The sequence below is a fragment of the Neodothiora populina genome (genome assembly GCF_041146345.1).
Source record: "Neodothiora populina strain CPC 39397 chromosome Unknown canker_contig_15, whole genome shotgun sequence".
Taxonomy (NCBI): domain Eukaryota; kingdom Fungi; phylum Ascomycota; class Dothideomycetes; order Dothideales; family Dothioraceae; genus Neodothiora; species Neodothiora populina.
Window position 1 is genome coordinate 1949450 of NW_027191413.1, and position 23629 is coordinate 1973078.

At 51.1% G+C, this 23629-nt stretch overlaps 11 protein-coding genes across 13 annotated transcripts; 5 read left to right on the forward strand and 6 right to left on the reverse strand.

Moving 5' to 3' along the window:
- Nucleotides 1-200: 200 nt before the first annotated feature.
- On the reverse strand, nt 201-2232 carry AAFC00_003008 (uncharacterized protein; the record flags this gene model as incomplete). Its single annotated transcript, XM_069342414.1, has 4 exons — nt 201-359; nt 424-1755; nt 2005-2032; nt 2165-2232. The coding sequence occupies 4 exons, from the start codon at nt 2230-2232 to the stop codon at nt 201-203; spliced, it is 1587 nt and encodes a 528-aa protein (XP_069198915.1).
- A 602-nt stretch (nt 2233-2834) lies between these two features.
- On the forward strand, nt 2835-4465 carry AAFC00_003009 (uncharacterized protein; the record flags this gene model as incomplete). Its single annotated transcript, XM_069342415.1, has 4 exons — nt 2835-2942; nt 3033-3296; nt 3365-4279; nt 4349-4465. 4 exons carry the CDS (start codon nt 2835-2837, stop codon nt 4463-4465), a joined length of 1404 nt encoding a protein of 467 aa, XP_069198916.1.
- Nucleotides 4466-4663: 198 nt separating this feature from the next.
- Nucleotides 4664-5554, reverse strand: AAFC00_003010 (uncharacterized protein; the record flags this gene model as incomplete). The annotated part of the gene is made up of 1 exon (XM_069342416.1): nt 4664-5554. One exon carries the CDS (start codon nt 5552-5554, stop codon nt 4664-4666), a length of 891 nt encoding a protein of 296 aa, XP_069198917.1.
- Nucleotides 5555-5981: 427 nt separating this feature from the next.
- Nucleotides 5982-8631, forward strand: AAFC00_003011 (uncharacterized protein; the record flags this gene model as incomplete). Its single annotated transcript, XM_069342417.1, has 3 exons — nt 5982-6021; nt 6086-6234; nt 6307-8631. The coding sequence occupies 3 exons, from the start codon at nt 5982-5984 to the stop codon at nt 8629-8631; spliced, it is 2514 nt and encodes an 837-aa protein (XP_069198918.1).
- Nucleotides 8632-8950: 319 nt separating this feature from the next.
- Nucleotides 8951-9491, reverse strand: AAFC00_003012 (uncharacterized protein; the record flags this gene model as incomplete). 2 transcript variants are annotated; one of them, XM_069342418.1, is made up of 2 exons in its annotated part: nt 8951-9061; nt 9141-9491. In XM_069342418.1, the coding sequence occupies 2 exons, from the start codon at nt 9489-9491 to the stop codon at nt 8951-8953; spliced, it is 462 nt and encodes a 153-aa protein (XP_069198919.1). The 2 variants fall into 2 exon arrangements, with proteins under 2 accessions (XP_069198919.1, XP_069198920.1); XM_069342419.1 differs by having other exon boundaries at nt 9141-9482.
- Nucleotides 9492-9518: 27 nt separating this feature from the next.
- On the reverse strand, nt 9519-10062 carry AAFC00_003013 (uncharacterized protein; the record flags this gene model as incomplete). Its single annotated transcript, XM_069342420.1, has 2 exons — nt 9519-9829; nt 9954-10062. 2 exons carry the CDS (start codon nt 10060-10062, stop codon nt 9519-9521), a joined length of 420 nt encoding a protein of 139 aa, XP_069198921.1.
- A 686-nt stretch (nt 10063-10748) lies between these two features.
- AAFC00_003014 (uncharacterized protein) lies at nt 10749-12573 on the reverse strand (the record flags this gene model as incomplete). 2 transcript variants are annotated; one of them, XM_069342421.1, is made up of 3 exons in its annotated part: nt 10749-11968; nt 12022-12192; nt 12246-12573. In XM_069342421.1, 3 exons carry the CDS (start codon nt 12571-12573, stop codon nt 10749-10751), a joined length of 1719 nt encoding a protein of 572 aa, XP_069198922.1. The 2 variants fall into 2 exon arrangements, with proteins under 2 accessions (XP_069198922.1, XP_069198923.1); XM_069342422.1 differs by having other exon boundaries at nt 12246-12327.
- Nucleotides 12574-13068: 495 nt separating this feature from the next.
- Nucleotides 13069-13428, forward strand: AAFC00_003015 (uncharacterized protein; the record flags this gene model as incomplete). The annotated part of the gene is made up of 2 exons (XM_069342424.1): nt 13069-13169; nt 13236-13428. 2 exons carry the CDS (start codon nt 13069-13071, stop codon nt 13426-13428), a joined length of 294 nt encoding a protein of 97 aa, XP_069198924.1.
- Nucleotides 13429-13841: 413 nt separating this feature from the next.
- AAFC00_003016 (uncharacterized protein) lies at nt 13842-15669 on the reverse strand (the record flags this gene model as incomplete). The annotated part of the gene is made up of 4 exons (XM_069342425.1): nt 13842-14743; nt 14793-15202; nt 15256-15510; nt 15566-15669. 4 exons carry the CDS (start codon nt 15667-15669, stop codon nt 13842-13844), a joined length of 1671 nt encoding a protein of 556 aa, XP_069198925.1.
- A 1470-nt stretch (nt 15670-17139) lies between these two features.
- Nucleotides 17140-17743, forward strand: AAFC00_003017 (uncharacterized protein; the record flags this gene model as incomplete). The annotated part of the gene is made up of 3 exons (XM_069342426.1): nt 17140-17164; nt 17299-17615; nt 17675-17743. The coding sequence occupies 3 exons, from the start codon at nt 17140-17142 to the stop codon at nt 17741-17743; spliced, it is 411 nt and encodes a 136-aa protein (XP_069198926.1).
- A 2714-nt stretch (nt 17744-20457) lies between these two features.
- Nucleotides 20458-22893, forward strand: AAFC00_003018 (uncharacterized protein; the record flags this gene model as incomplete). The annotated part of the gene is made up of 1 exon (XM_069342427.1): nt 20458-22893. One exon carries the CDS (start codon nt 20458-20460, stop codon nt 22891-22893), a length of 2436 nt encoding a protein of 811 aa, XP_069198927.1.
- Nucleotides 22894-23629: the final 736 nt, after the last annotated feature.

Sequence of the window (23629 nt, forward strand, 5' to 3'; positions counted from 1 at the left end):
TGAGATTCGTGACCTTGCGCCCCTATATACATGCCTTTACATGATCAATCGCCGACCCAACGCCTCGCTGTTGTTATTCCTCAAGTACCAAAATGTACAGAAGGACCATCAATTCTCCTCCCTTGCCTTTGCCCATGTTCCTTTCGTAGACACCAAGATGAAGCTAAAAAGAGAAAACCCAAAAAGAGGAAAACAGAAGACTACCAATTCCAAGTCCTGCTCGAAGCAGTGAAAACAGGAGGCTTCCATTGCAAGCGATCCGGATCGATGACTCTCTTGCCCTTTACTTTCTCTTTTTCTTTCTGTCGCTCTCTTTGCTCGATGATGGCGTCTGTCAGCACTATGACGTGGTGGTTTTTCTGCTCTTTCGTTAGTCTTTCATTACACTTGTTTGTTGTTCTTGGGGAAAAAAGGAAAACACACAGAATAACGCAGCATGTTGAGATTCTGCAGCGTATGCAGCACATCATTCGTCGTCATCGCGCTAGCGGCTCCGATCTCCTCGACCGACACCTCGCCCTTCATCTCCATGAGAAGATCCACGATCGTCTCCTGCCAGAAGGCGCGGTAGCCGAGCAGTCCCAGATCACTGAGGGGTTTCTCGGGACTGCCGAGCTTGCCTTCGCGTTTGGACAACTCGTACGAAAAGGCGATCAGTAGTCGGCCGTAGCCCTTTCGCTGGTATTGCGGCAGCGTCAGGATACAAGCCACGTTGTAGCCCTCGGCGGACTCCTTTTCTTTCGAGAAGTAGCCCACGAGATGGTGGCCGTGTTCGTCGCGCACAGTCATGCAGTAGAAGAGAAACGGGTCGACGTCGTAGTAGAGCGTCTTGTGGTCGAGGAAGAGTTTACTGATCAGACACAGGTTGCGACACCAGGTGCGCTGGCGACGGCCGTCGATTTCGAAAAACGACACGTTCTCGTCGCGGTAGATCTCGTTGCCCGGCGGGTGCTGCAGTGTGCATTTGCCTCTGTGTCGGTGGAAGGATCGCTCGGAGCCAAAGTACAGAAGACACATTTCGCAGATGTACACGATGTCGCAGTCCGTGAAGTCGATTGGGTAGGGCGAGAAGTACCACGGCTCGAACTCGAAGGCGCCCATCTGCACGCGCTCGAGGTTGCGCACTCGGCTGATCTCTGTTTGGTTCTGCGTCATCGAGCCGCCGGTGCGCAGTTTTTCGATTTCTTCTTCGCGCGAGTAGAGATGGTCGGGTTTTGCTTTTGCCGAGGCCGCGGCGTCTTGCATATCTATTAGGTCGACGGTCGTGTCATTGTCTTGCAGCATGTCGGTCTTGCCGCCGCTGAAGGAGTGGACGTCTGGTTGAGGGGTGCTGCCGTCGGGCATTGTCTCTGTGGCTACGAATGCTACAGAGGGCGATCCTGCGTCTTTGCCGCCGACAGGAATAGTAGCTCCTGGTGTTGCCACGGACGGCTGTCTCGTCGCCGTTCCTGCCCCGGTCTTGGACGCCTGTGAGGTATCTGTCGGCGTGGCGGATACTTCCCTCATACTCGACGCTCGCGATCGTTTGGACGCTTTGTTGGCCTTTGACGTCTGAGTCTTGCTCTGTGCCGTTTTCTTGGTTTTGGTATCTGGTTTCTCGGGTGCTGGCCATTCCACTTCTCGCGTCAGGTCTAGTCGTTCTGCTTGCACCCATTCGTCCAGACGTTTGTTGAACTCTTCGTAGTGCACGTAGAACGTCGGTCTTCCCTTGCGTGTCTGGATAGACAGGATCTCTGCTCTGCGCGTTTCTCCATCCTGTTCGCGGACTGGTTGTTAGATTTTGGTTTTGTCACGATTACACTGCGATGTCTGTAATGATTTTTCTTCCTTCTCTGACGACGACAAGAGCGCTGTAAAAAGAAGGCAAAAGGCGTTTGGCAAACGAATGTTCATTCGTACTTCTCACTTGCTCTGGGTTTTTTCAGGTGTCCTTTATTCTTACAAAAACAGACGATCCGATTCTTGACAGAAAAACAGAAAGAGGAAAGAAATAGAAACACTTGCCTTTTCGACCCAAGCCTTGACACCAACCCTATAAAAAAGCATCAGCATGTCTGTACTATATCATACCAACTCCCTCCCCCCCCAAAAAAGTCCACCTTTCGATCGCATATCACTTCGCGACCCCCAACTACAACAAACGAACATGTGCAGAACAACATACCTCAGCGTCGCCAGCGTGGCGAATCCCATCTCGCCTTTTTCCTCGTCTTTCTTATCATGGCCTCCCATGATGATTATTTCTTTTTTCTTTTTTGGTTTCGGGCTTGGTTTATGTTATTGTACGATTATTGTTCTATAATTATCTTGCTCGCGGGGTCGCACTTAGCAACTATTTTTCGATAGTTTTACGGTAAAACTTTCGATGGATTTGATGGATCTGTCTTGGTCACGATGATGGGCGCGTTGTGCTCGTCTTCTGGATTTATTTGCGGAAGCAGATGGTTGCGGGCTGGCGTCGCGATGTTGCTCCGGCGAGGCGGGGTGGTGGTGGTAGTTGTGTAAGGCACGAAGGCGTGTTTCCCGCACGGGACGGATTGCCACTGCGTGTTATGAGTCAAGATCTGCAGCGGGGACCCTTGAGCGCGACTCAGGGAATGACTGAGCCAAGCTTTCATCATTGTTTACATCTTGTCCCTCAGTTGCTCCGCCGAGTTTGTTTTTGTGCCTTTGTGCCTTTGGGACTTGGTTGCATTCTTGTATAACCGTCTTTAAGTCATTGCCTTTTAGTCATACAATATCTGCAGTATACATTCAGAGCAGAAGTTATCTTCTCCACACGTCTTGGACTGCGTATAGGAAGAATTTCCAGTGATTGTTTACGACAGTCCATCATGGCATACAGTGGGCGCATGAGCATGGCGCGCAGCAGCTCGCAACAACAGCAGAGTCAACAACCGCGCACTCGCAAGGAAGAACCTGAAGACGCATTCATGACACTTGTATGTTGCATAATATCTTGAATCCCTGAACTCTAGCCAGACTTTTACATGGTCTTAGCCAAAAGACTAACAAGCCATCTTCCTTCGCAGCCCGACCGTGAGATCGCAGGATGTATCACGGATATAGGAATCAGCTTCTCCATTAAAGACTTACAGAAACCCAATCCTCAGCAGATCCAGAAAGTCTTCGAGTGGTTCGCGGAGCTGCTCATGAACACTACCCGAGAGGTGGTGGCGCCTGCGATGAGGGCTGCCGCCGAGGATCTCTGCGGCGACGACATGGACAGGATCTTCACCGCTGACACTCGCGAGCTGATGGGGTTCTTCGTCATGTTGCGACGACTGTTGATAGAGGTGAGCATTGCCAGACTTGCTCGTCGGAAATGTATTGTCGCTGACTTTCGCTTTTCTTCTCACTACAGTGCGGAGTCAAGGACTTTACCTTCCAGGACCTTTACAAGCCCACCCACCCCCGGCTGGTTAAGATCTTTAGTTACATTATCAATTTCATCCGTTTCCGCGAATCGCAGACCCCAGTCATCGACCAGCACTTCCACAGCGCCGAGCGAACAAAGGCGCGCATCGAGGAGCTTTATGCTGCCAACCAGGAAAAAGAAGAACAGCTCCAGGAGATGCAGCGCAACCGGAAGAACGTCGAGCAGGCCATGCGGGACAAGGAAAAGCGAAACAGCGAGCTCAAGACCCGATTGCTCGAGTTGAAAAAGGGCCAGGAAAAAGTCGCGGAAAAACTGGAACGAGTCAAAGGCGAGCAGACTAGACTCAAGGCTGTGTTGGAAGACACGAACACCCAGGCGATGAACGTGCGCAAGGAAGCCGACAAATTACGACCCTACACTCAACAGAGTCCTGCTGTCCTAGAACAGAGCTTGAGAGAGCTGAACGGTAGTCTCATGAACGACAAGTCCGAAATGGAAAGACTTGACCGACGAGCACGTGCGCTGCAAACGAGCGCAGACACGTTTTGCCTGCTCATTGGCGACGTCACGGGCCTGACAAGACTACTGGGAGACCTGCAAGCCGAGCTGAGCAAAGAGGAAGAAGAGGCGGTGAGAGCGAGCAAGAACAAGGATGCTCTGTCCGAGCGCTCCAACAACGTGCGCGATGTCGAACGGCAGGAGCGCTTGTTGCAGAAGCAGCTCAGCAACATGCAGGATAGGACGGAGAAGTTGCGCAAAGGCGCCGAGGCAAAGGCGGAAGAGGCCAAACGCAACATGGAGAGTCTCAAGCAGACGCATGGCGAGCTCGCTGCTGAGCGACGGAAGCGAGGAGAGGAGGTCGAGAGACGACGAATCAGGATCGAGCAGACCGAGAAGAAGGTGAGTCTCCTGTTGTGGAGCCCTTGAGTCCATTGTCTACGAACCAAGCCACTGACACGCATATCACAGATGGCCGATCTAAAGGAGAACATCGAAAACGAAGTCCAGAGCGCAAGGGAAGAGTACATGAAGATGGAATCCCACGTCAAGCTCTATGTCACGGAAATGGAGCAAAGCTTGGTCTGAGTTGGAGATTATTCGACTGTCGTTTTCTGGTTTTCTTGGTTTTTTTACGAGGCAGATGTTGATACCCCTGGGTCAGGCGCAATTTGTCATTTGGTCTTCGTTTTTACTGTCTTGTCGGCGTTTTATGTATAAATGATGGACCGCAAACTTCATCTCTCCGCGATCCGTGAGAATTGACGCTTTCGAGCGATGATGTCTTCACCGAACTTCCACTACTGAGGTCTCCTCTAGCCGAACGAATGTGCACCACCTCTGAGCCACTTGTCTGATGCTTACGGTCCTCCCCGCCCAGCCGCGGTCGCCCACGCCGAAAGTCTTGGTTGTGACATTGAGCATTGAGAGCTGCTCGTCCCAGGGACTACTGACATGCTCATGAGGCTGACTAGCCCTGTCACGCGATTTGTGCTCGTGGTCAGAATCATACATCGGTCGATCCTCTTCTTCATCATCATAGTCATTCGCAACATTCGTAGACGGCTGCTCGGGAGCCTCGACCAGAACCAATTGTTGCCCGAGCAGATAGGCAGTCTCGACAGCGGAAGCAAAAGTGCGATTGAAGCCCTGAGCCGAGTAGGAGGAGGTAGGCTTGTGCAGACGGATGGGATTCAATATCGCTAGGATTGGTCGTCTTTTGATATGCCTGTCGAAGCCATCGTTGCCACCACTTTGTTGTTGTCCTCGCGCGACATGTGGGGAAGCGCTGTCGTCATGATTGATATGTCTGTAGGGCAGAGAAGCAAGGAGAGCGAGCAAGTGGGTCAGGTCGGGACAGAACGAGACTTTGACAGTCTGCGAAGTGGCAAGAAACCTGAGAGTCGGCTGTAGCAACATGGTGGATGTTTTGAGCTGTTCTTGCTCTACCGTCTGACCCTGGTTGTTCCCCGTTTGTTCACTGTCCACTGTTCCTTGATCCTCTGGAGCAGGACTAGACGGAGGGTTCATCTCGGTGATCATCTCACGCAAGAAATCATCTCGGGTAGAACAGATGATCAAATGTGTCGGCGCAGCATGTTGTTGCATGACATATTGAAGAAAGCTCGACGTCGTGATGCCCTCCAGTACGAGTGGAAGTGAATTAGCTGTGCGCATACTTTTGCTATCACCACCCTCTTCTCGTGTCCGCCTCGAAGTGAATTATATGTCTGTGCCTCGTCATACCGAAGCTACGATGAATATTTGTCTTGATTGTGCACTGTCGTTGATGCAAAACGATGATTGTGTGCAATATAGAAAACAGAGATGTGAAGATTGATTGTGGAAGTCCTCGCTCTGCTGTCCCATGTGATCCACGACTGTCAATTGGTTTACAGTAGAGACGTTGGCATACAGCACGAAGATATGGTATCCAATCAATAGTGGATGGAAACGGTGACGTTGACGGTCAGGCACAGGCTACAAGCGCAATTGCCCGCCAAACTTCATCCCCGCCAAACGCCAACCTTATGCTTTAAACAGCAGCTGCCACTTGAACATCATCACCACAATTACGCGCAGGAAGGAGTGAAGAGCGGGCAGAATGGAGTCGATATCGAGGATCTCTAGTATGCTGGAAACAGGTAATTGGACCATGAGCGAGCATATAATAACCAAAGAACCACCAAGCTGATATACTCCCCATAGCGCGAGACCTGACTCTAGAGGCTGCTCGGGATGCAGGAGCAGCGTCGCGAAGGTCGACGACTCGACAGATGCCGGCTTCACAGATCAAGAAGTTGCTGGACAGTAGGAATGAAAGAGATGTGCTGGAGGGACTGCGCAGGGTCGTTGCCGTATGCCACACTTTTCATCTCACATAATTGTCGCCAGTCACATGATCCGGTCTTAACCATGCTCCCTAACAGATGCAATACACCTCGCCGCTGTCCGTGACGCTCCCATTCTTTCCTTCTGTCCTCAAGACTCTCTCGAACCAGACATCTTCGACTCGACCGCTCGTCTACACATACTTGTTACACCATGCCGAAGCCGATCCCGACACAGCTCTGCTCTCGGTCAACACCATCCAGAAGTCACTCTCGGATTCGAATTCCCGGGTGCGGGCGATGGCGCTCAAGACCATGTCAGGAATCCGCGTCCCGGTCATCAGTCAAATTGTGTCGCTCGCCATCAAGAAAGGCGTTGCCGACATGAGCCCGGTGGTGAGGAAAGCCGCCGCCTTTGCCTGCGTCAAGTGTGTCAAGCTGGATCCTTCGACTCTTCCGCAGATCACCGAGTTCATCTCGACTTTACTCGGAGACAAGCAATACTACGTTGCGGGGGGTGCCGTGGCTGCTTTCAATGAAATCTGTCCCGACCGCTTGGATCTGATCCATCCGCATTACAGGAGTTTGGTTAAGAAACTGGTCGACATGGACGAGTGGGGACAATTGGCGACGTTGCGACTGATGACGGTCTATGCCAGGAAGTCGTTTCCTCTCACGACGCGGCGAGTCAAGAGATCAAAGTCCAAGGCAGACAAGGAGAAGGCGTTTTATGATGAGGAGGTCGAAGAGGACGAAGAGGCCGAGTACGATGAAGTTGCATATATTGACCCGGATCTGGATCTCTTTCTCTCATCTGCTCTGCCGCTCTTGCAATCTCGCACTTCTGCTGTTGTCGTTGCCGTCGCAAGAGCGTATCTCTATCTCGCACCTGCACACTATCTACACCACGCCATTGGGCCCTTGACAGCCCTGCTCCGTGGGCCTCCCGACATCAATCAGATCGGCCTTTACAACATTGTCCAGATATGCCTGGACTACCCTCACCACTTCGTTCCCTACTTCCGCCACTTCCTTCTGCGGAGCAATGAAGGCCCTCAGACCTGGCGTCTGAAGCTAGAAGTGCTCACGCTTATCTTCCCATACAGCGCCCCGGACACCCAAGGACTTATCCTTACTGAAATGGAGCACTTCTCGTGCGTCCATGATCCCGCACTCGTTCGAGAATCCGTGCGCGCCATCGGTCGCTGCGCTCAGAGCTCTGATACGAGGACGGGCACACGTTGCCTGCGCCTGCTATTGCGTCAGATCCACAGCCCGGATCAGCATCTCGTCGCCGAGTCCCTGAAAGTCATCCGTCACCTCATCCAGAGGGAGCCGCTTGCACACACCAAGACAGTCATCAGACTCGCCAAGAATCTCGACACGCTGACGAGTCCCGCTGCACGCGCCAGCGTCATCTGGCTGGTCGGCGAGTTCGCGGGCTACTCACAAGACCAAAGCATCGCACCGGATGTCTTGCGTATTCTTGTGCGTGGCTATGTGAATGAGAGCGACGAAGTGCGCCAGCAAATCGTTCTGCTAGCAGCGAAAGTCTACCTACACTGGCTGAACGCCGAGAACGCAACCAAGAAGGAGAACGAGGAGAAAAGCCCACCTGCAACGCTACAGCGCAACCACAGCTCTTCAGTATTAATCCCGGACGAAGAAGAATCCGGCGGCTTCAGAGACGACAACGACAACGACACCGACATGTATCACCCTCCGGCGGCTCAAGAAGCGCAAGAAACGCCAAGCACCATCTCACTCCTGTACCACCACACCCTCCTCCTAGCACGCTACACGCCATCCTACGACCTACGCGATCGAGCTCGTCTCTTCAAACAACTCCTCGCCGTCTCCTCGTCAACAGAACTAGCATCCCTGCTGCTCCTCGCACCAAAACCCGTACCACAAGCGCCCAGCCCGAGCGAAAGCCGCAAGAACTACGTCCTGGGCACCGCCTCGCTGATTGTCGGAGACGAAGGCGGAATCGCCGGGTTGAGCGGCTACGAGCCCTTGCCCGACTGGGTCGAGGAAGGCCAAGAGCCGGATCCAAGGCTCAGAGAGGAGGTCGGCGATGGATACAGAGGTGGAAGAGGTAGTGGGTATGCGTCCCCCGCTGGCGCTAGTAGGGGCGCCATGTCCGCTGGGAAAATGCTCGACGAGGCGCTCAAGGGCGATCCGGGGTATAAAGCTGCCGTTTCCTCTGCTCCGGCCAAGGAGAAGACGCTGGATGATTGGTTGGATGAAGAAGACGAGACGGAAACAGAGACCGAGACCGAAGGAGAAACTGATGAGGAAAGTGATGAGGAAGAAGAAGAGACAGACGAGGAGGATGGGTCAGAAGAGGAAGAGACAGACGAGGAAGAAGAGAGTGAAAGTGAAAGCAGCGACGGCGATGAGAAGTCGCGCTTGGTCGGATAGGCATATGAAAATATCAACATGAAAGATACCCACTTTACTTTACTGTCTTCTCGAGACAGTGAAACTTTCCAGTTCTTTTGCCCAGGTTGTTTCGAGCTTCCATTCTGCTGCACTCTTCGCAGGTGAAGTACGGCATCATCCATTTTGAGAAACAGGAGAAACTCACAAAAACCACAGCGACATTTCTAACATGGACTGCACCAGGTTCTCGTCAATTGTCATCATAAAACAGAAAGAAACCATCGTCAGATAAAATCTACTCTATAATTATGCATTCAGTCCATAGCTTCATGTCCTTTCGACATCAGAAGAAAACCCCTCAGTAGCTGAACTTGAAGCCACCGTTGGCGCAGACGACACTTCCCGTGCACCAGGCACTCTCCGCAGAGCACAGCATGCCGATGACGCCAGCGATTTCATAGTCGTAAGCCTTTCCACCTAGTCAGTAACAGAAACCGGAACACTTATAGCCAGAGCATCAGAGAGGAAAAGAAAAAGGAAAAACTCACAGGTCTCCCGCCATTCTTCTCCTTGTCCCTAACGAACACCTCACTGTCGACATCATCTCTGACAGCGGCAAGCGGCGTGTTACGCATATAATAGCCCATGCGCGTCTGGAACTCCTCCGTAGTGCCACCGTACATATCCGTCGCGACGGGACCGGGGTTGACAGAGTTAACAGTGGCGCGCTCGGCGAGCTCGCGCGCCCACGTGCGCGTCATGGCGTCCAGCGCGGCTTTGGTCGCGCCGTAGACGCTCTGGTCATGGAAGCCTAGGTCCGCCGACACCGAGGACATGTTGACGATGCGGCCGGAGCGGTCGTGAGGAAGATACGGCAGCGCGGCTTGCATGAGGAGCATGGGCCCGCGCACGTTGACGTTGAACATTCATGCGAAGACGTCGGGCGTGATGGATTCGATGGGCCCCGTCTTCGCCACGCCCGCGTTGTTGATTATGATGTCCAGTTGCAACTTGCGCGTCTTCGGGTGTGCGAAGTGGTTCAGTGCTGTGGAGATTATGTGCGCTGGTCCGTTCTCGGTTCCCATGTCTGCTTGTACCGGCAGGGCTTTGATGCCGTGGGTGCTCTCGAGGCGGCTGGCGAACTCGGCGGTTTTGGCTGTCGAGTTGTCGCTCGTGTAATTGATCAAGAGGGAACAGCCTTTGGCTGCTAGGTTCTCGCACACTGCTTTCCCGATTCCTGTGATGTTTTTCTGTAAGAGCCTTTGTTTCCTTGTCCGTACCTGTCACGGACTGGGATGGCATGGAGATATACGCCACTCGCACTCTAGTTGGTCGTTCTTTCGGTGAAAGTGATTACATACCTCTAGAGCCACCAGTGACAAGAGCCACTTTTCCCTCGAGAGACCTTTGAGCTCCAGCGCCACTGACCAGGTTGGTCGAAGCCGAACGAGCAGGAGCAGGACGAGACATTGTTTACGACACAGGAAAGATCGAGGTCAAGTTTCGGCCAAAGGACTAAATGGTGATTGGGCAGAAGACAACTCCGAGAAGGTGAGATGATACAAGTGAGTAAAGAGACAGAAGAGAAAGGCAAGACTACCTTAACGACACAAGAAATGTGCAGCACCTGCGTTGCTTACTCACTGTCGAGTGGACACCCCTACGTATGTTTCCATCTAGCTGCCGTGCTAGCGACGCAGGCAAGGCGGGGTGGTGGGGCAAGTCGCTACTCGAGCTGGCTGAAGGCACCCTTGATCGCCATGATAACTCGGCTGAAATCTGGTGATAAGACTCTTCGAGTTTTACTAATCACGGCCTCTACAGTACAGTGTGGACGGCTTTGTAATACGCAGTTTCAATCAAGACACTGGCGGTGTGGGGATCGAGAACATTTACTGGTGCGTCGGAGCCGGGAAGTTTGGACGAGAGGTATCAATCTGTATTGCTGCAGAATTGATGATGGTCTGAGACACGACTTAATCTTGACAGCCGTCAAGACATGCGAGGACCCTACTGCAAAGTGCGATTATTCACTTCATCACATACACTTGACAGGACTACCCACAAGGAGATATGCGGTTCTTACATACATGAATAGAAAGTCAAATCGCTGATTGTAGTCTGATCGGTGACGAACGTAACTCGTATGTTGGTTTCTACTTCTGTCTCTGAGCAAGCCCAACGACATTCCTCAGCGTACCAAATGGCAATACATCGCCTATCCTCTTCTGGCCGGTGAAGAGCATGACAAGACGGTCAATGCCCATTCCCCATCCTCCCGTAGGAGGGAGACCCCACTCCAGCGCCTCGAGATAGCTTTCGTCTACCTCGCCTTTACCGTCGCTCTCACCGTCCACCTTCCGGTATGCCAGCTGATCTGCGAGTTTCTTCCGCTGCTCAAACGGCGAGTTCTCTTCCTCGTACATGTTTGCATATTCATTCCCACGAATGAACAATTCGGCGCGTGCAGAAAGACGTTGGCCGGACTCTGGGCAGGTGAAGGATTTTGCGAGAGGAGACATTACGGCGGGATGCTCTGTGATGAAAGTCGGTCTGTCACAAAGTGGTTCCAAGCAGTGGCCAGCAAGGGCATCTAGTAGGCCCGGAAGAGTGGGCTTCGAAGGTAACTTGATCGCAAGCTCCGCAAAGATCCCTCGTAGATCTTCTGTCGCAGTAGGAGCGTCGAGGTCAGGCAGCTTCCTGCCCATCGCTTGCTCAATCCCAGGGATGAACCTGATGCGAGGAAACGGGCCGGCAAAGAAGCCAGCAGCATGCCCCTCAAAATCAACAACCGTTTCCTTGAGTTCTGCGAAGCTTTCTCGACCTAGCATCCGGATCTCGTCATACACAGTATGAAGTAGAGTCTCCGTCATGGTCATGAGATGCTCGAGATCAGCAAAGGGAGTGTAGCATTCACACATGGTAAATTCGGGATTATGAGTTGCGTCCACGCCTTCATTTCGGAAAGCGGGACCAAGTTCATAAACCTTCCCCATGCCGCCCACGACTAGCCTCTTCAGCCACAACTCGGGGGCAATTCGAAGATTCAGTGTAGTGTTCTCAAGCTCCGTTGCTACAGTCTCAAAGGGACGAGCTACTGCCCCACCGGCGCCCGCGGTCAGCAGTGGAGTTGTGACTCTACTGAAGCCCTCGTTATCGAAGAAGCTCGCGATGCGACGCTCGATCTGTGATCTCATCTTCAGGGTCTGGATGACTTCGGGGTTGACAAGCATGTCGACATGAGGCCTCCTCGCTCGAACCTCTGCATCATCAAGCTGGTCTGGCAATTGGTGAAGCGAGGGAGCCATCAGTTGGAATCCTTGTGCGAGCAGGCTGGGCTCGCCGGTAGACGTTTTGTGAGGATTTCCATTGAAAGCTAAATCATGTTAACATCGTGATAATGTAGCTGCAAGCTACGAATAGACTTACTGTACCAGTCGCCCTTCCGGACTATGTGCCTGAATGATCTGAATGTCTCTTGGCTAACGCCAGCTTCTTGCAGTCTGCCAAGGTTGCAAACCACCTGTACATTATTGTCGACATCTTCTAGATCGATGAAGACGAGCTTCGAGCCGGCTGTTCTCACACTCCGTACTCTGCCTAGAGCCATGAGTATACCGAAAGTAATGTTCGGGATGTCAAGCGTGGCATACCAGAAATGCTGACCCTCTTCGAGGCATCCGTCGCATTGACCTCTAGTGCCTCGCTCTGCGTCCTGACGGCTCCGGCTGACATTCTCAGGCATTCAGAGCTTCGGGTCAAACGAGGATAACATTCCTCGAAAGATGTGTATCTCTGCAGCTGAGCCAGGCGTTTCTCATAGTCCCCATGTGGGACGTGAGAAGACTCTTTCGAGGCATGGCTTTGCTTCCCATATAATTTCTTATATGCCGAGAAGAAGCGTGCATATGCAGGATTAGCACATGTGCGTAGGCCGCTGTGCGCGATTGGCCGCAAGGTACGGCAGCCTTCAGCGAACATGTATAACTGTTAACAGCCAATTAGCAGTATTCAATGAGAATTTGGCTATCGTTGAGGCATGTAGTAGAAGAATATTCTCGAATGGAATAAAAAAGTGATCAGACAGTAGGTCAGAGCTGAATCAAGCACCCGGCGGTGTCATACGCAGCGGTTCTTTGCAACAATCATCCTTGCACATGTGAAGAGTAGGGAGAAAATGAGGAGCCGTCGTGGCAAGAGACTTACAGTATGATAGAATGTGAAGCAACACAATCTACGGATGAGTTATGGTTCACATGGTGATTGTGATGGAAGGGCAGAAAAGCTGGCGGAGCAGAAGTGAGAAAAGTGAACAAATGTGGCCAAAGCTTCCGACTTTCTGCCAACTCCATCATCATCATCATCATTGCTTGGAAGCATATCACAAAGAACATTATTACCACTCTCTTCTACACCTTACTGTCACCCAATATCTCCCCCAACCTAACCTCAACCACCCTCCATACATCTCAAACAATGTCTTTCCTCTTCGGTGGTGGTCGTCCCCAACCCTCTTCTGCAGAGAAGATCGCAGCCGTCGAGGCCGAAATCGACATGGTTTCCGACATGTACAACCGGTATCAACCATCGCGCCGAGTATCAGTTTGGATTATTCTGAATAGATGCTGATATAACATCTGTAGCCTCGTCGAGACCTGCTCCAAGAAGTGCATTCCTCCCACCTACCGCGAGGCCGACCTCAACAAGGGCGAGTCAGTCTGCCTCGACCGCTGCGTCGGAAAGTTCTTCGAGGTCAACGTCAAGGTCTCGGAGAAGATGCAGGGCGAAGCAAATGCCTCGCAGGGCCGTGGTATGGGTGGAGGCTTTGGCATGTAAGAGAAACGCCGACACACAACGGGCTTTGCCATGTTTATCCGGCAGCATCCTGAACCGCCAGGGAGGATTAGTCGCCTGGCTTGGAGGTGCAGAACGAGAAAAGAGACGTTTTTTGTAACATTACGGGACCTATATACGACTGCTGGGACAGGGCGTTTAGGTCTGGAGTGAGCCAGCATGATTATCATCTTTGCGCTCCGCTTACGATTTTATTTTTTCTCGGAGCGGTTTGTTTCAGTCTATGGGCTCTTGAGTCGGCAAGCATACCTGGGTAGCATTGGAAGCTGTGGGAAATACTCAATACTTCAATCAAAAGGCTCATCACTCTGACTATTTCCTACAATCGAGGCAGCCAACATGCGCGCAAAGTACCAAACACAAGGGGAATATGTTGACATACTGACTGATGACAGCTAGAAGTGTTCCTTCCAAAACTTGAACTTGACTGGCCGCTTACTCGCGCGTTGGCACGCCTTTTGAACGTCCCGTGCACCGATGTTCGGTCCACAGAAATAGACGCCAATCTCTGTGTTTCCGCCAGCTCCAAGTCCGTCAATGTACTCTCCCCCTACAATAGACTCCCTCATGGCCGAGAATAGTTTTTCAAAATGTGGTCTGCCGAAATTGGTCCTCGAATTCAGCTCGGTTAGCGGATCTCGATCCATCCCGACCGAATTCAGGACAATGTTATTTGCCGTGTCCACGTCCACCTTCTGTGTCAGGTAGGTGTGGATCCTGAGGAACTCGGTCGTTGCATTCCTTTCGCCTTTGGAGTCTGACAGTTGCATGCTTTGTGCCTCCAACGAGCTCAAGAGTGCCTGGAACCACTCAAAGCTGGTCGTGTCTCTGCAAACCCAGATGAATTCCACTCTGCGCAACCGCTTTGGAGGATTCGGGCTCAACCTCATGTGCCATATGTTCTTCAGGATACTTGCCCATGGCGTCACCCCAATTCCGGTACCGATCAGGATAGCGATCTCGTTCTCGAACACGTCCTCAGCTGGTGCGCCGTACGGTCCATCTACTCGAAGTCGAGGCATTTCCTGGTCCTGTTGAAGCGCCACCTCATACATGCCCATTGGATCGAGTTCGTCGTAGAGTTCTGCCTGTGAATGACCTGCACCCAATGCGTTTGCAAGCGCATAAGTCCAGTCGCCGACTTGTCGCACGTGAATGCTGATATACGGGTCAAAAGGACATGACGTTATGGTGAAAGGATGCCATTGCTGCGTCGAGACATCTGGACAATTGATAAAGATCCACTGTCCTGCCTTGTAACTCATACTTTGCTTGCGGAACTGGATCTCCACGGCGTCTGCAAGCTCTGTCAGTGCGTCTCTCGTCAAATCGACCTAACAACATACCGTAAGGGTGTTTGACGACTTTGATAATTTCGGTGGGTCTACGAGCACGGATTTCGCGATACACACGCTCAATCAAGTATAGACCGCCTCCTACCAGTTCCCACCTCCATCCCTCGTAACCGAGGCAATGATTCCAGAAGACACGGCCAGCGAATGGCGAATATGGCTCGACAGTGTCCCGGACGAAGCAACCGGTGGCGTGGGTATAGAGAGCGAGGAAGAAGGGTACAAATAGATGATGAGCGTACCAGAAAGTCTCGAATGACTGCTGTCGGATTTTGTGGTGAGAAGTTGTGTACATGAAGAGCATGCAAAAAAGCATGACATGTCCGGTGATGCCACCTGCTTGCTTATAGTGTATCTCAACAGCCGCCTCAGGTCGTGCTTGAGCTCTTTCGACGTTGAAGAAACTACACGATGGTCAGGTCTTGAGGATACTGATCTAGAGCCTCACAAGGCTCACTTGACATAATGAGCCGCAGTATGCACCGTTGTCCATAGTACTAATGAGTATGCCACTTGGCGATGAAACCATTGAGACTCATCGAGGGGCAACCATCTGACCTTAGGTCGCACGACTCGCAGCAAGTTTCGACACATCGGCAGTAATATCAATGTGCAGTCTACCGACAGCACCAAGCCTGCACCACGAGAGATCCATACAGAGAACAGCAGGCTGTTCAAAGCTGCTAACCTCCCATCGGACGCTTGCTTCCACCTGAAGTGAGTCAATCCACATATTCAGTGGCAATCTCCATCCAGTACACACTTACCATCCTAGGACGAACAGGCCAACGTGAAGTCCGTGAAACAGGAAATAGAAAGTCACCTTCCTCCATGTGAACTGTCTTTCGTATCTTGATTTCGAAGAAGCCATGTCGAACGTGACCCCGTGAAAAGATAATGAGGTCCAGCACTGCAGATGGACACAGTTCAACGTCCACAAGTTGCAGGTACTGAATGAAGGTGGCTAGTGATTTGCTGCGTTGAAGCAGTGATCAAATCATTGAGGGCATGGAGGTCAAAGCAGTCCAAAAGGTAGGCTTATTGGGATTCGAAATCGCTCCCAGTACAACGGAGAATGTTGAAGACCCTACCTAACTCCAGGACGCTGGAATAGTGAATTCAATCTCGAACGCGTGGTTCTAAAGTAGCATGAAAGTGTGATGTGAGATGTGCATCCGCAACCATGCTAGCGGAAGGGCTGAGTGAGCGCTTCCTGCGATCTTGTCTTAACTTCATCCTCGATCAATAGAATGAATATCCACTATGCATACGCTACGGCCGCAGAACAAGCGGTCGAGGCCATGGCATACTGCATGTTATGGTGTCCTATCATTGTAGTGACTTAGATAATGGCCGGTGTGCTATGTGAGACTAGATGTGACGTGCGAGCTGAAAGAGGCCAAGCACACAGACAATCTGGGGTTCGGTGAAGCTTCATTGGGCGTGTACGCGCCGACTACTCGCACAGTACTCCATGCTTCTGCAAGGTTGCGCATGAACCTCCAAAATAGATGAGACGGCTCGGCACGTTTGATATCATGATCGCTGGGAAGTTCATCTGGAAGGTCCGTTCGGAGATGTGGAGAGCCAGTGAGCTGCTGCGATTGGGAAACAATCAGCTTGAGAGATTAGGTGCCGTCTAAAGACATCACCATATTGTTGGCCTACCTTGATGTGGCCCACTTAGCGATTGTGCATTGCAAGCATACCTTTCCGTATGTCTATCCACGAAACCTATTCGTCTACCTGGGCGCTTACGACTTCTCCTTCCACTTATCACTGTCTCCCCTCCCTCCAGACCGTGGAAGACCATCCTCGCCAAGGGCGGTAAATGACGCCTTCAACATACTACGCATATAGCTGCGAGGAATATTAGTCAATGATCACGCTCTTGGCCTTAATCAAGAGACTCGCTTCGAGAAAAGAGAACGAACCCCCCTTTATGTACCTTGCATCTGCTGCTACTGAACACTATCGAATGTGATATCTCATATCCCCCACAGTAACCACCCTCACTTCAGCCTCACCGCACCTTTTCCGACCTATTATCAGAAGATCGAAAGAGCCATTACATCCACGCTGTTGTGCTGTCCCCTTTCAGCAAGTGGTGGATTCACGCACCGCATACTTCATCTCATCCATCCCTTTCCCTACTTTCCTCTTACTTGCTCGCTCGTCGTTGTGATCAACATACAACATGACGGTCATGTCATCGATGTAGTACCAATAGCATCTGGTCTACAAGAAACTCGAAGCCGCGATTTATACCAACAGCTAGTCGGCTAGCTGATCGCTTCCGCACCGAGCGATGGGAAAGCTGATAAAGAATCATTGGGCCCGAATGATCATCCTCACAGCAGCAGCATGTAAGTCCACAAGTGCTATTTCTCAAGCTACTCTCATCATATGCGGCTTCCTCTTCTCTCATCATACCGACCTCCCTCTTTCCTTGTGACAGATGTTATCAACTATCGACACAAGTCTTACGCTTTTGCCTCAGACCATTTCGCAAGCTCCTTTCATGCTTTCTTCTGGCCGAAATTCTTCTTCGACTTCTATACGAAGAATTTCGATCTTGCCGTCAAGCCAGTCCCCATTCTTCAGACTATCAACATTGTCCTCGCGCTTTTCAATCTTGCATACGAGTGGCCGCTCGGCCTCATCGCAGGCACTGTCATACATCGCAGCATTGAGTTTCGTACGTTCTGGTACCCGCTGTGTGCACTGGGAGCTATATTGCTCTATCAAGCCACGAATGCAGGGCTTTACTATATGGTTGGAGTTGCAGTATGGTTCTGGGCTTACGTTGAAGGGGAGGTATGTGTCAATTCTTTTATGGATAGCCATGGTCGTGAGATACTGACGAGCCTTTCCAGATCGTCTGTGCAAAACCATGGACACTGCCGAGACGATCCGATCGGGTCAGGAGGTTGGAAAAGGTTTGATTGTATATACATTTTGAGATATCCCGTTCGCATTGGACATAGCTTGGCGTCCGTTGATGGTATTTCGTATGCGATGATAATACACAAATGGGCATTGTTGAATGTGACCCTTGTGTCCTAGACCCGAACAATTCTGCCCACGCTGAGATCACTCTGAAGCCATCGTGTTCGTCCTGAACCAATGTCATCTGGCTTACAGGTCTTCTATTGAACGATACATGTCATGATTTTATCTGTCATCACGAGGGAGTCCTTCGTAACAATTACTCGACCGCAGAGATCGAAGCTATAGCAGCTTGTGTTCAGGAGCCACGACAGCCAAAACAGGCGCTCCTAAATGTAGCGGGAATCAGACATGTCCACTCGTGTCCTTTCACTTTGTCTGGTCAATGCGAAATGCCACAAACGGATCTCTCAACGCGTAGTATGTCTTAGATCTGGATCTCATGAGCCAAAGTCTGGACAATGTTCTGATTGTGCCGCTTACAGGTACCGGACATTCGGTATACGGCGTGCATGCCCGGTTCATGCTCCATGACTTTCGTCTAGGGTTCTTTCAGTATAAGTTCGTGCACGCATGAGTGATTCGAGCTACACCTGCTGAGTTGCAGACTGGGGAAGTCGGTGAGAAGCAGAGCATTAGCATGCCCTGATCGAAGGACTTAGGAGGCTGATGGACAAGGACGCTTGACCTTACAGAACAGGACGCGTCTAGCGCCGTGTCCGGCCGGTTGATGCCTTGACTGTGACATCGCCATATGCATGTGCTGCCCCAATTCCTCTGTTATGTAGCAATTCGACGACTTCTTGACCCTACAGAAAGGTGACATCTTTATAGCGCAGCGATGTCATGGACAATACACAAGCTCCAGCTATGGCAATCTGGTCTGGGGTGATGTCTTGTCTGCCCCAACAACAGAGTGGTAGCCTTTGATCGTGGCAACAATGGGGTTACCTTGAGGTCAGCCATGAGTGCGCTTTAGCGTACACAAGAAGCCCACGGTATCACAAGCGACAGGGGCGAGATCGTCCAAAGATGATCACGAAGCGGATACTTCTCTACGAGCTGGGTAATCAGCAGGAAGTGTAGGTCACAGGCTGTACCAACGTCTGAGTCTCGTGTTGAGCTACAGTTTGTACTTCACCCAATGCTCGAGGTCACCTAGCATAAAATATATACTTGTCTTCACTTCTCTTTGGTGGCGTGCTATGAGGTGCGTCGTCAGAGACATGCAATCTATCTTACGGAGCTGTGGAATAGATTCGTAGCAGATTGAAACATCGTACGTTAAATGGTCTTTACGGTCAACCTTAGTCGTGAAAGGCTTCAGCTAGTTGATGCAGATAGAAGGCGTGCCCACTATCAGGTGCGGTTTCGAGATCTACAGGTAGCCCCGTGATTGGCGAAGGTTATTTGATCTCAGGGTGACTCGTGGCTGTGTTCCATGGACGGGACTGACATACAGAGATACACTCATGTATTTTTGAGAAATGCAATATCCGGTGAGACTCTGTACCCAAACTTAGTCACAGGGCGCTCGCTTCATATGGATGGTCGGCACTTTGTATCACGAAAGCCCGACTGAATGATTCTCCACCGTTTCGCCGGAGACGTTTCAGCGTCCTTCTTTTAGCCAGTGCCACGAGATTGAGCATACGTCGTCTTGCAAAAGACGTACCCATATGTGAATGCCAACGGGCGCGTGGCCGTGGCAGCTGGCCGTTTTGAAATTATCGTTGTTGGTTGCCAGCCCACGAAAGCACGACTTTTCCTACAAATGACAATAGCGTTGGCGCTCTTCCCTTGCCGAGAAGTGTCCCTTGGTCGACGTGTACCAACGCTCAGTATAGTTGCCGCAACTATGGGCTCAGCACGTCAGACGCTTGTACCAGAATGTAAATTAGGGTGGTTATTCTCAAGGTCTGCCGCGCTGACCGTTCCCCCAAAGGTGACGGTCACATTCCAGATATGAGAATCAAAGGCTAGTAGGAAACGTGCAACTCACACTGACTACCAACATGCAAATTGTGATCATGAGGCTAATGGCACTGGGGACCGGTGTGGTTGCGCCAGGATAAACGTTCTTTAAGGTTGGTTTCTTGTGAGATGTATATAGATGGCCATCCGCGCTCCAGTGGCCAACAGTAGAAGGAGTAGAGCTCAAGCAGGACCCGATCTGAAACACTCGCGGGCATAGAGACTCAAGTTTACCAAGGACCTGAATCTGCAGCAGGGTGAGTGCTATATTTACCCCCCTTACTTGAACTTCATATAAGAGAGGGAGAACGCGTTCTCTGTACTACATGCACCGGTGGCTTTCTTTTCTTTCGTTACACTACCCGCTCTCTTTGCTGTCTCAACTGCTTATCTTCGACGCTGCATTTTCACGCATTTTTGTGCCAGTCAATACAGTGAGACAAGCTGCTGCTCATGTTAGAAGATCACAATAAAAGTTGATTGGCTATTGTCCTGTCCACGACGCTCGTTGTCTTGCCACTCTGTTCCAGAGGGCATCAACCAGCCTCTTCTACATTCCACAGAGGCGAGCCTCTCTCAGCTCTTCTTTCCTATCGCATATCCAGATTTTCTTCCAGCGCGCTCTGCGAGCAATTACTTTGAATCTATCCGGTGCAGGCACTGATACTATCCAGTCTACACTCTCTACCAGCTTTCTTTACAACTCTCAAACTTCTACATACAAAGCAAACCCAATATGCATTCTATCAATCCCTATACGTTGATAGGCCTCTTAACAACACTCGCGACACTTCTCTCGATTTTTGGACCCGCACCGGTTGCGGCATCGCCTTTGGCCACACTTTCGGAGAGAGCTACCAGCAATTATTGGCTTGCCAATGTTGCACGAAGAGGTCAGGTAGCATTTGGCTCGAACAGCAACTACGCCGTCTATCGAAATGTGAAGGACTATGGCGCTACTGGCAATGGAAACTCCGATGACACCGCAGCTATCAACGCAGCAATCACTGATGGCAGCCGTTGCGGTAATGGCTGTGATAGTTCCACAATCACGCCAGCACTCATCTATTTCCCTCCTGGTACTTACAAGATTTCGAAGCCTATTGTTCAGCTCTACTATACCCAATTCGTTGGTGATGCTATCGCCCCTCCCACGATCACCGCCGATTCCGGTTTTGCCGGAATTGCCTTGATTGACTCAGATCCCTACAATAACGATGGCTCAAATTGGTATACGAACCAGAACAATTTCTTCCGTCAGATTCGCAATTTTGTCATTGATCTGACACCTATGGGAAACTCTGGCACCGGAATCCATTGGCAGGTCGCTCAAGCAACCTCTCTGCAGAACATCCACTTCAAGATGACCAAAGGATCTGCTTCGAAGCAGCAGGGAATCTTTATGGACAATGGATCTGGAGGTTTCATGAGCGATCTGGTTTTCGACGGTGGCAACTACGGCGCGTTCTTGGGCAATCAGCAATTTACTTCTCGAAACTGGACATTCAATGATTGCAACACAGCCATATTCATGAACTGGAACTGGGCATGGACACTCAAGTCAGTCACAATCAACAACTGTGGTGTTGGACTCGACATGTCGAACGGTGGACCAACTGCTCAGACTGTGGGCTCCGTCATTCTCATGGACTCTGTAATTTCCAACACTCCTATTGGTGTCAAGACTTCATTCTTCAAGTCTGGAAGTACCCCGGTCACTGGAGGCACTCTCGTCATTGACAACGTGAACTTCGGGCCCAACGCTCCGGTAGCTGTTGCGGCTTATGGTGGTTCTACAATTCTGGGAGGCAATCAAAAGATCGCTCTTTGGCGCGAAGGCAAGGAGTACGTCGGGACCACGGGAGCGCGCGTGCAAGACTCAGCCTCCGCACCATCCAAGCCTTCCGCGTTGTTGGCTTCCAATGGCTATTTCTACGAACGGTCCAAGCCCCAATACCAGAACTATGATGCTAGTGCTTTCGTCAGCGTCAAAGCAGTGTATGGTGCCAAGGGTGATGGCACAACGGACGATACCGCAGCAATCCAGAACGCCATGAACGCTGTCGGCAAGGATAGCAGCAAGGTCCTTTACTTTGACCATGGCGCATATGTCGTCACCAAGACGATTCAGGTCCCTCCAAACATCAAGATCACCGGCGAAATCTGGCCTCTCATCATGGCTAAGGGTTCTTTCTTCGCCAACGAGAAAAGCCCGCAGCCCGTGTGGAACGTCGGAACTTCCGGACAGACTGGTGCTGTTGAAATCACGGATATGATGTTCGAGACGATGGGACCTGCGCCTGGTGCGATCATGATCAAATGGAATCTTGTGTCTGCTCCCGGACAATCCGGCATGTGGGACACCCACGTACGCATTGGTGGTAGTGCTGGCACTCAGCTACAAAGTGATAAATGCGCCAAAAATCCTACTGTTTCAACGGACGGTAACACTGGTTGCGAAGGAGCCTTCCTGCTCTTTTGGGCTGCTCCCAGTTCTGGAGGAGTCTATCTGGAGAACACTTGGTTCTGGGTTGCAGATCACGAGCTTGACCTCGCTGGACACGGTCAAATTGATCTCTACAATGGACGCGGCGTTCTCATCGAATCTACTGGTGGTGGGGTGTGGCTCTACGGTACTTCATCAGAGCACAACATCTTCTACAACTACCAGATCAACGGTGCCAAGAACGTGTTCATGGGTATGATCCAGACAGAGACGCCATACTTCCAAGCCAATCCGAAGGCGCCTTTGCCGCTCCTCATCGACAATTACAACTGGGGCAGTAACTCCGATCCCAACTGGGCTTGGTGTTCACGTCAGACTTCCGTCGCCAATGCAACGTGTTACAAGTCATGGGGTCTGCGTGTGATGGGTTCCTCCAACGTCTTCCTCCACGGTGCAGGCCTGTACTCGTTCTTCGAGAACTACGACCAAGACTGTGTGGCCAACAACAATTGTCAGCGCAACATCCTAGGCATTCAGGGCTCGAATAGCAACATCAACATGTACGCCATCAACACCAAAGCCAGTGTCAACATGATTACTCTAGACGGGGTACCTCAGATGCTCGATTCGAACAACAGGAACAACTTTTGCGGTTCGGTCGCTCGATACGTCTTACCTGCGTCTGCGTCATCATCATCCAGCGGGTCCAGTGCAGCGAAGTGTTAGCAGGAGAAGCAGTGGCAAACGCATGAGCAATTTTGCTATGCCGCTGACTTCTTCTCACCCGGCCTTCAACAGCCATTCTAAACGACTGCAATGACAACAATGACTAGAGAGACACCCTCTCTAGTCGTTTGCTTTGTTTCATCTTTTCTACTAACGGCCTTTCTTTTGCCTCAGGCAGGCAGAATATATTTTTCATTAACAGCATTAGCATCAGCATAGCGAAAGGCGAGCAATCGCCTCATTTAACGACAAAGAAGCAACACGCCCACACACAGCATACCAAAAACGGTCTCGAGAGCTTCTAGCCAGGAGAAAGGGAGAGGCCAAAAGCAATGGTTATGAGCCACGCCGTCACTCAACTCACATTTATCAAAAGCAGGCGATGCAGACGTCTGGAATGTGACTCCTCTCCCTCTTCCTCTGCGCTGGAAATACAACTCGGCCGTTGCTGTGTGTCCGTTGCTTCTCATTTGCATTTTTTTCCTTCGTCCTTTTCTTGCGTCTCTTTTTTTATTTTTACATCGCGAGCATCGCTATACCAAGCATAAACACTAGCATTCACCGGAGCGTGACCATCAAGCTGTGGCCAGGTCCATTTAATCAACAACACAGAAAGAGGAGGAAGAAACGAGAGGATAAGGATGCGATACAATTATCCCCCCCAAAGCGACACTATGAAACAAACATGGATGGTAAGGAAACAGGAGTTCTGAACAACATCTATTCTATCTGGCTG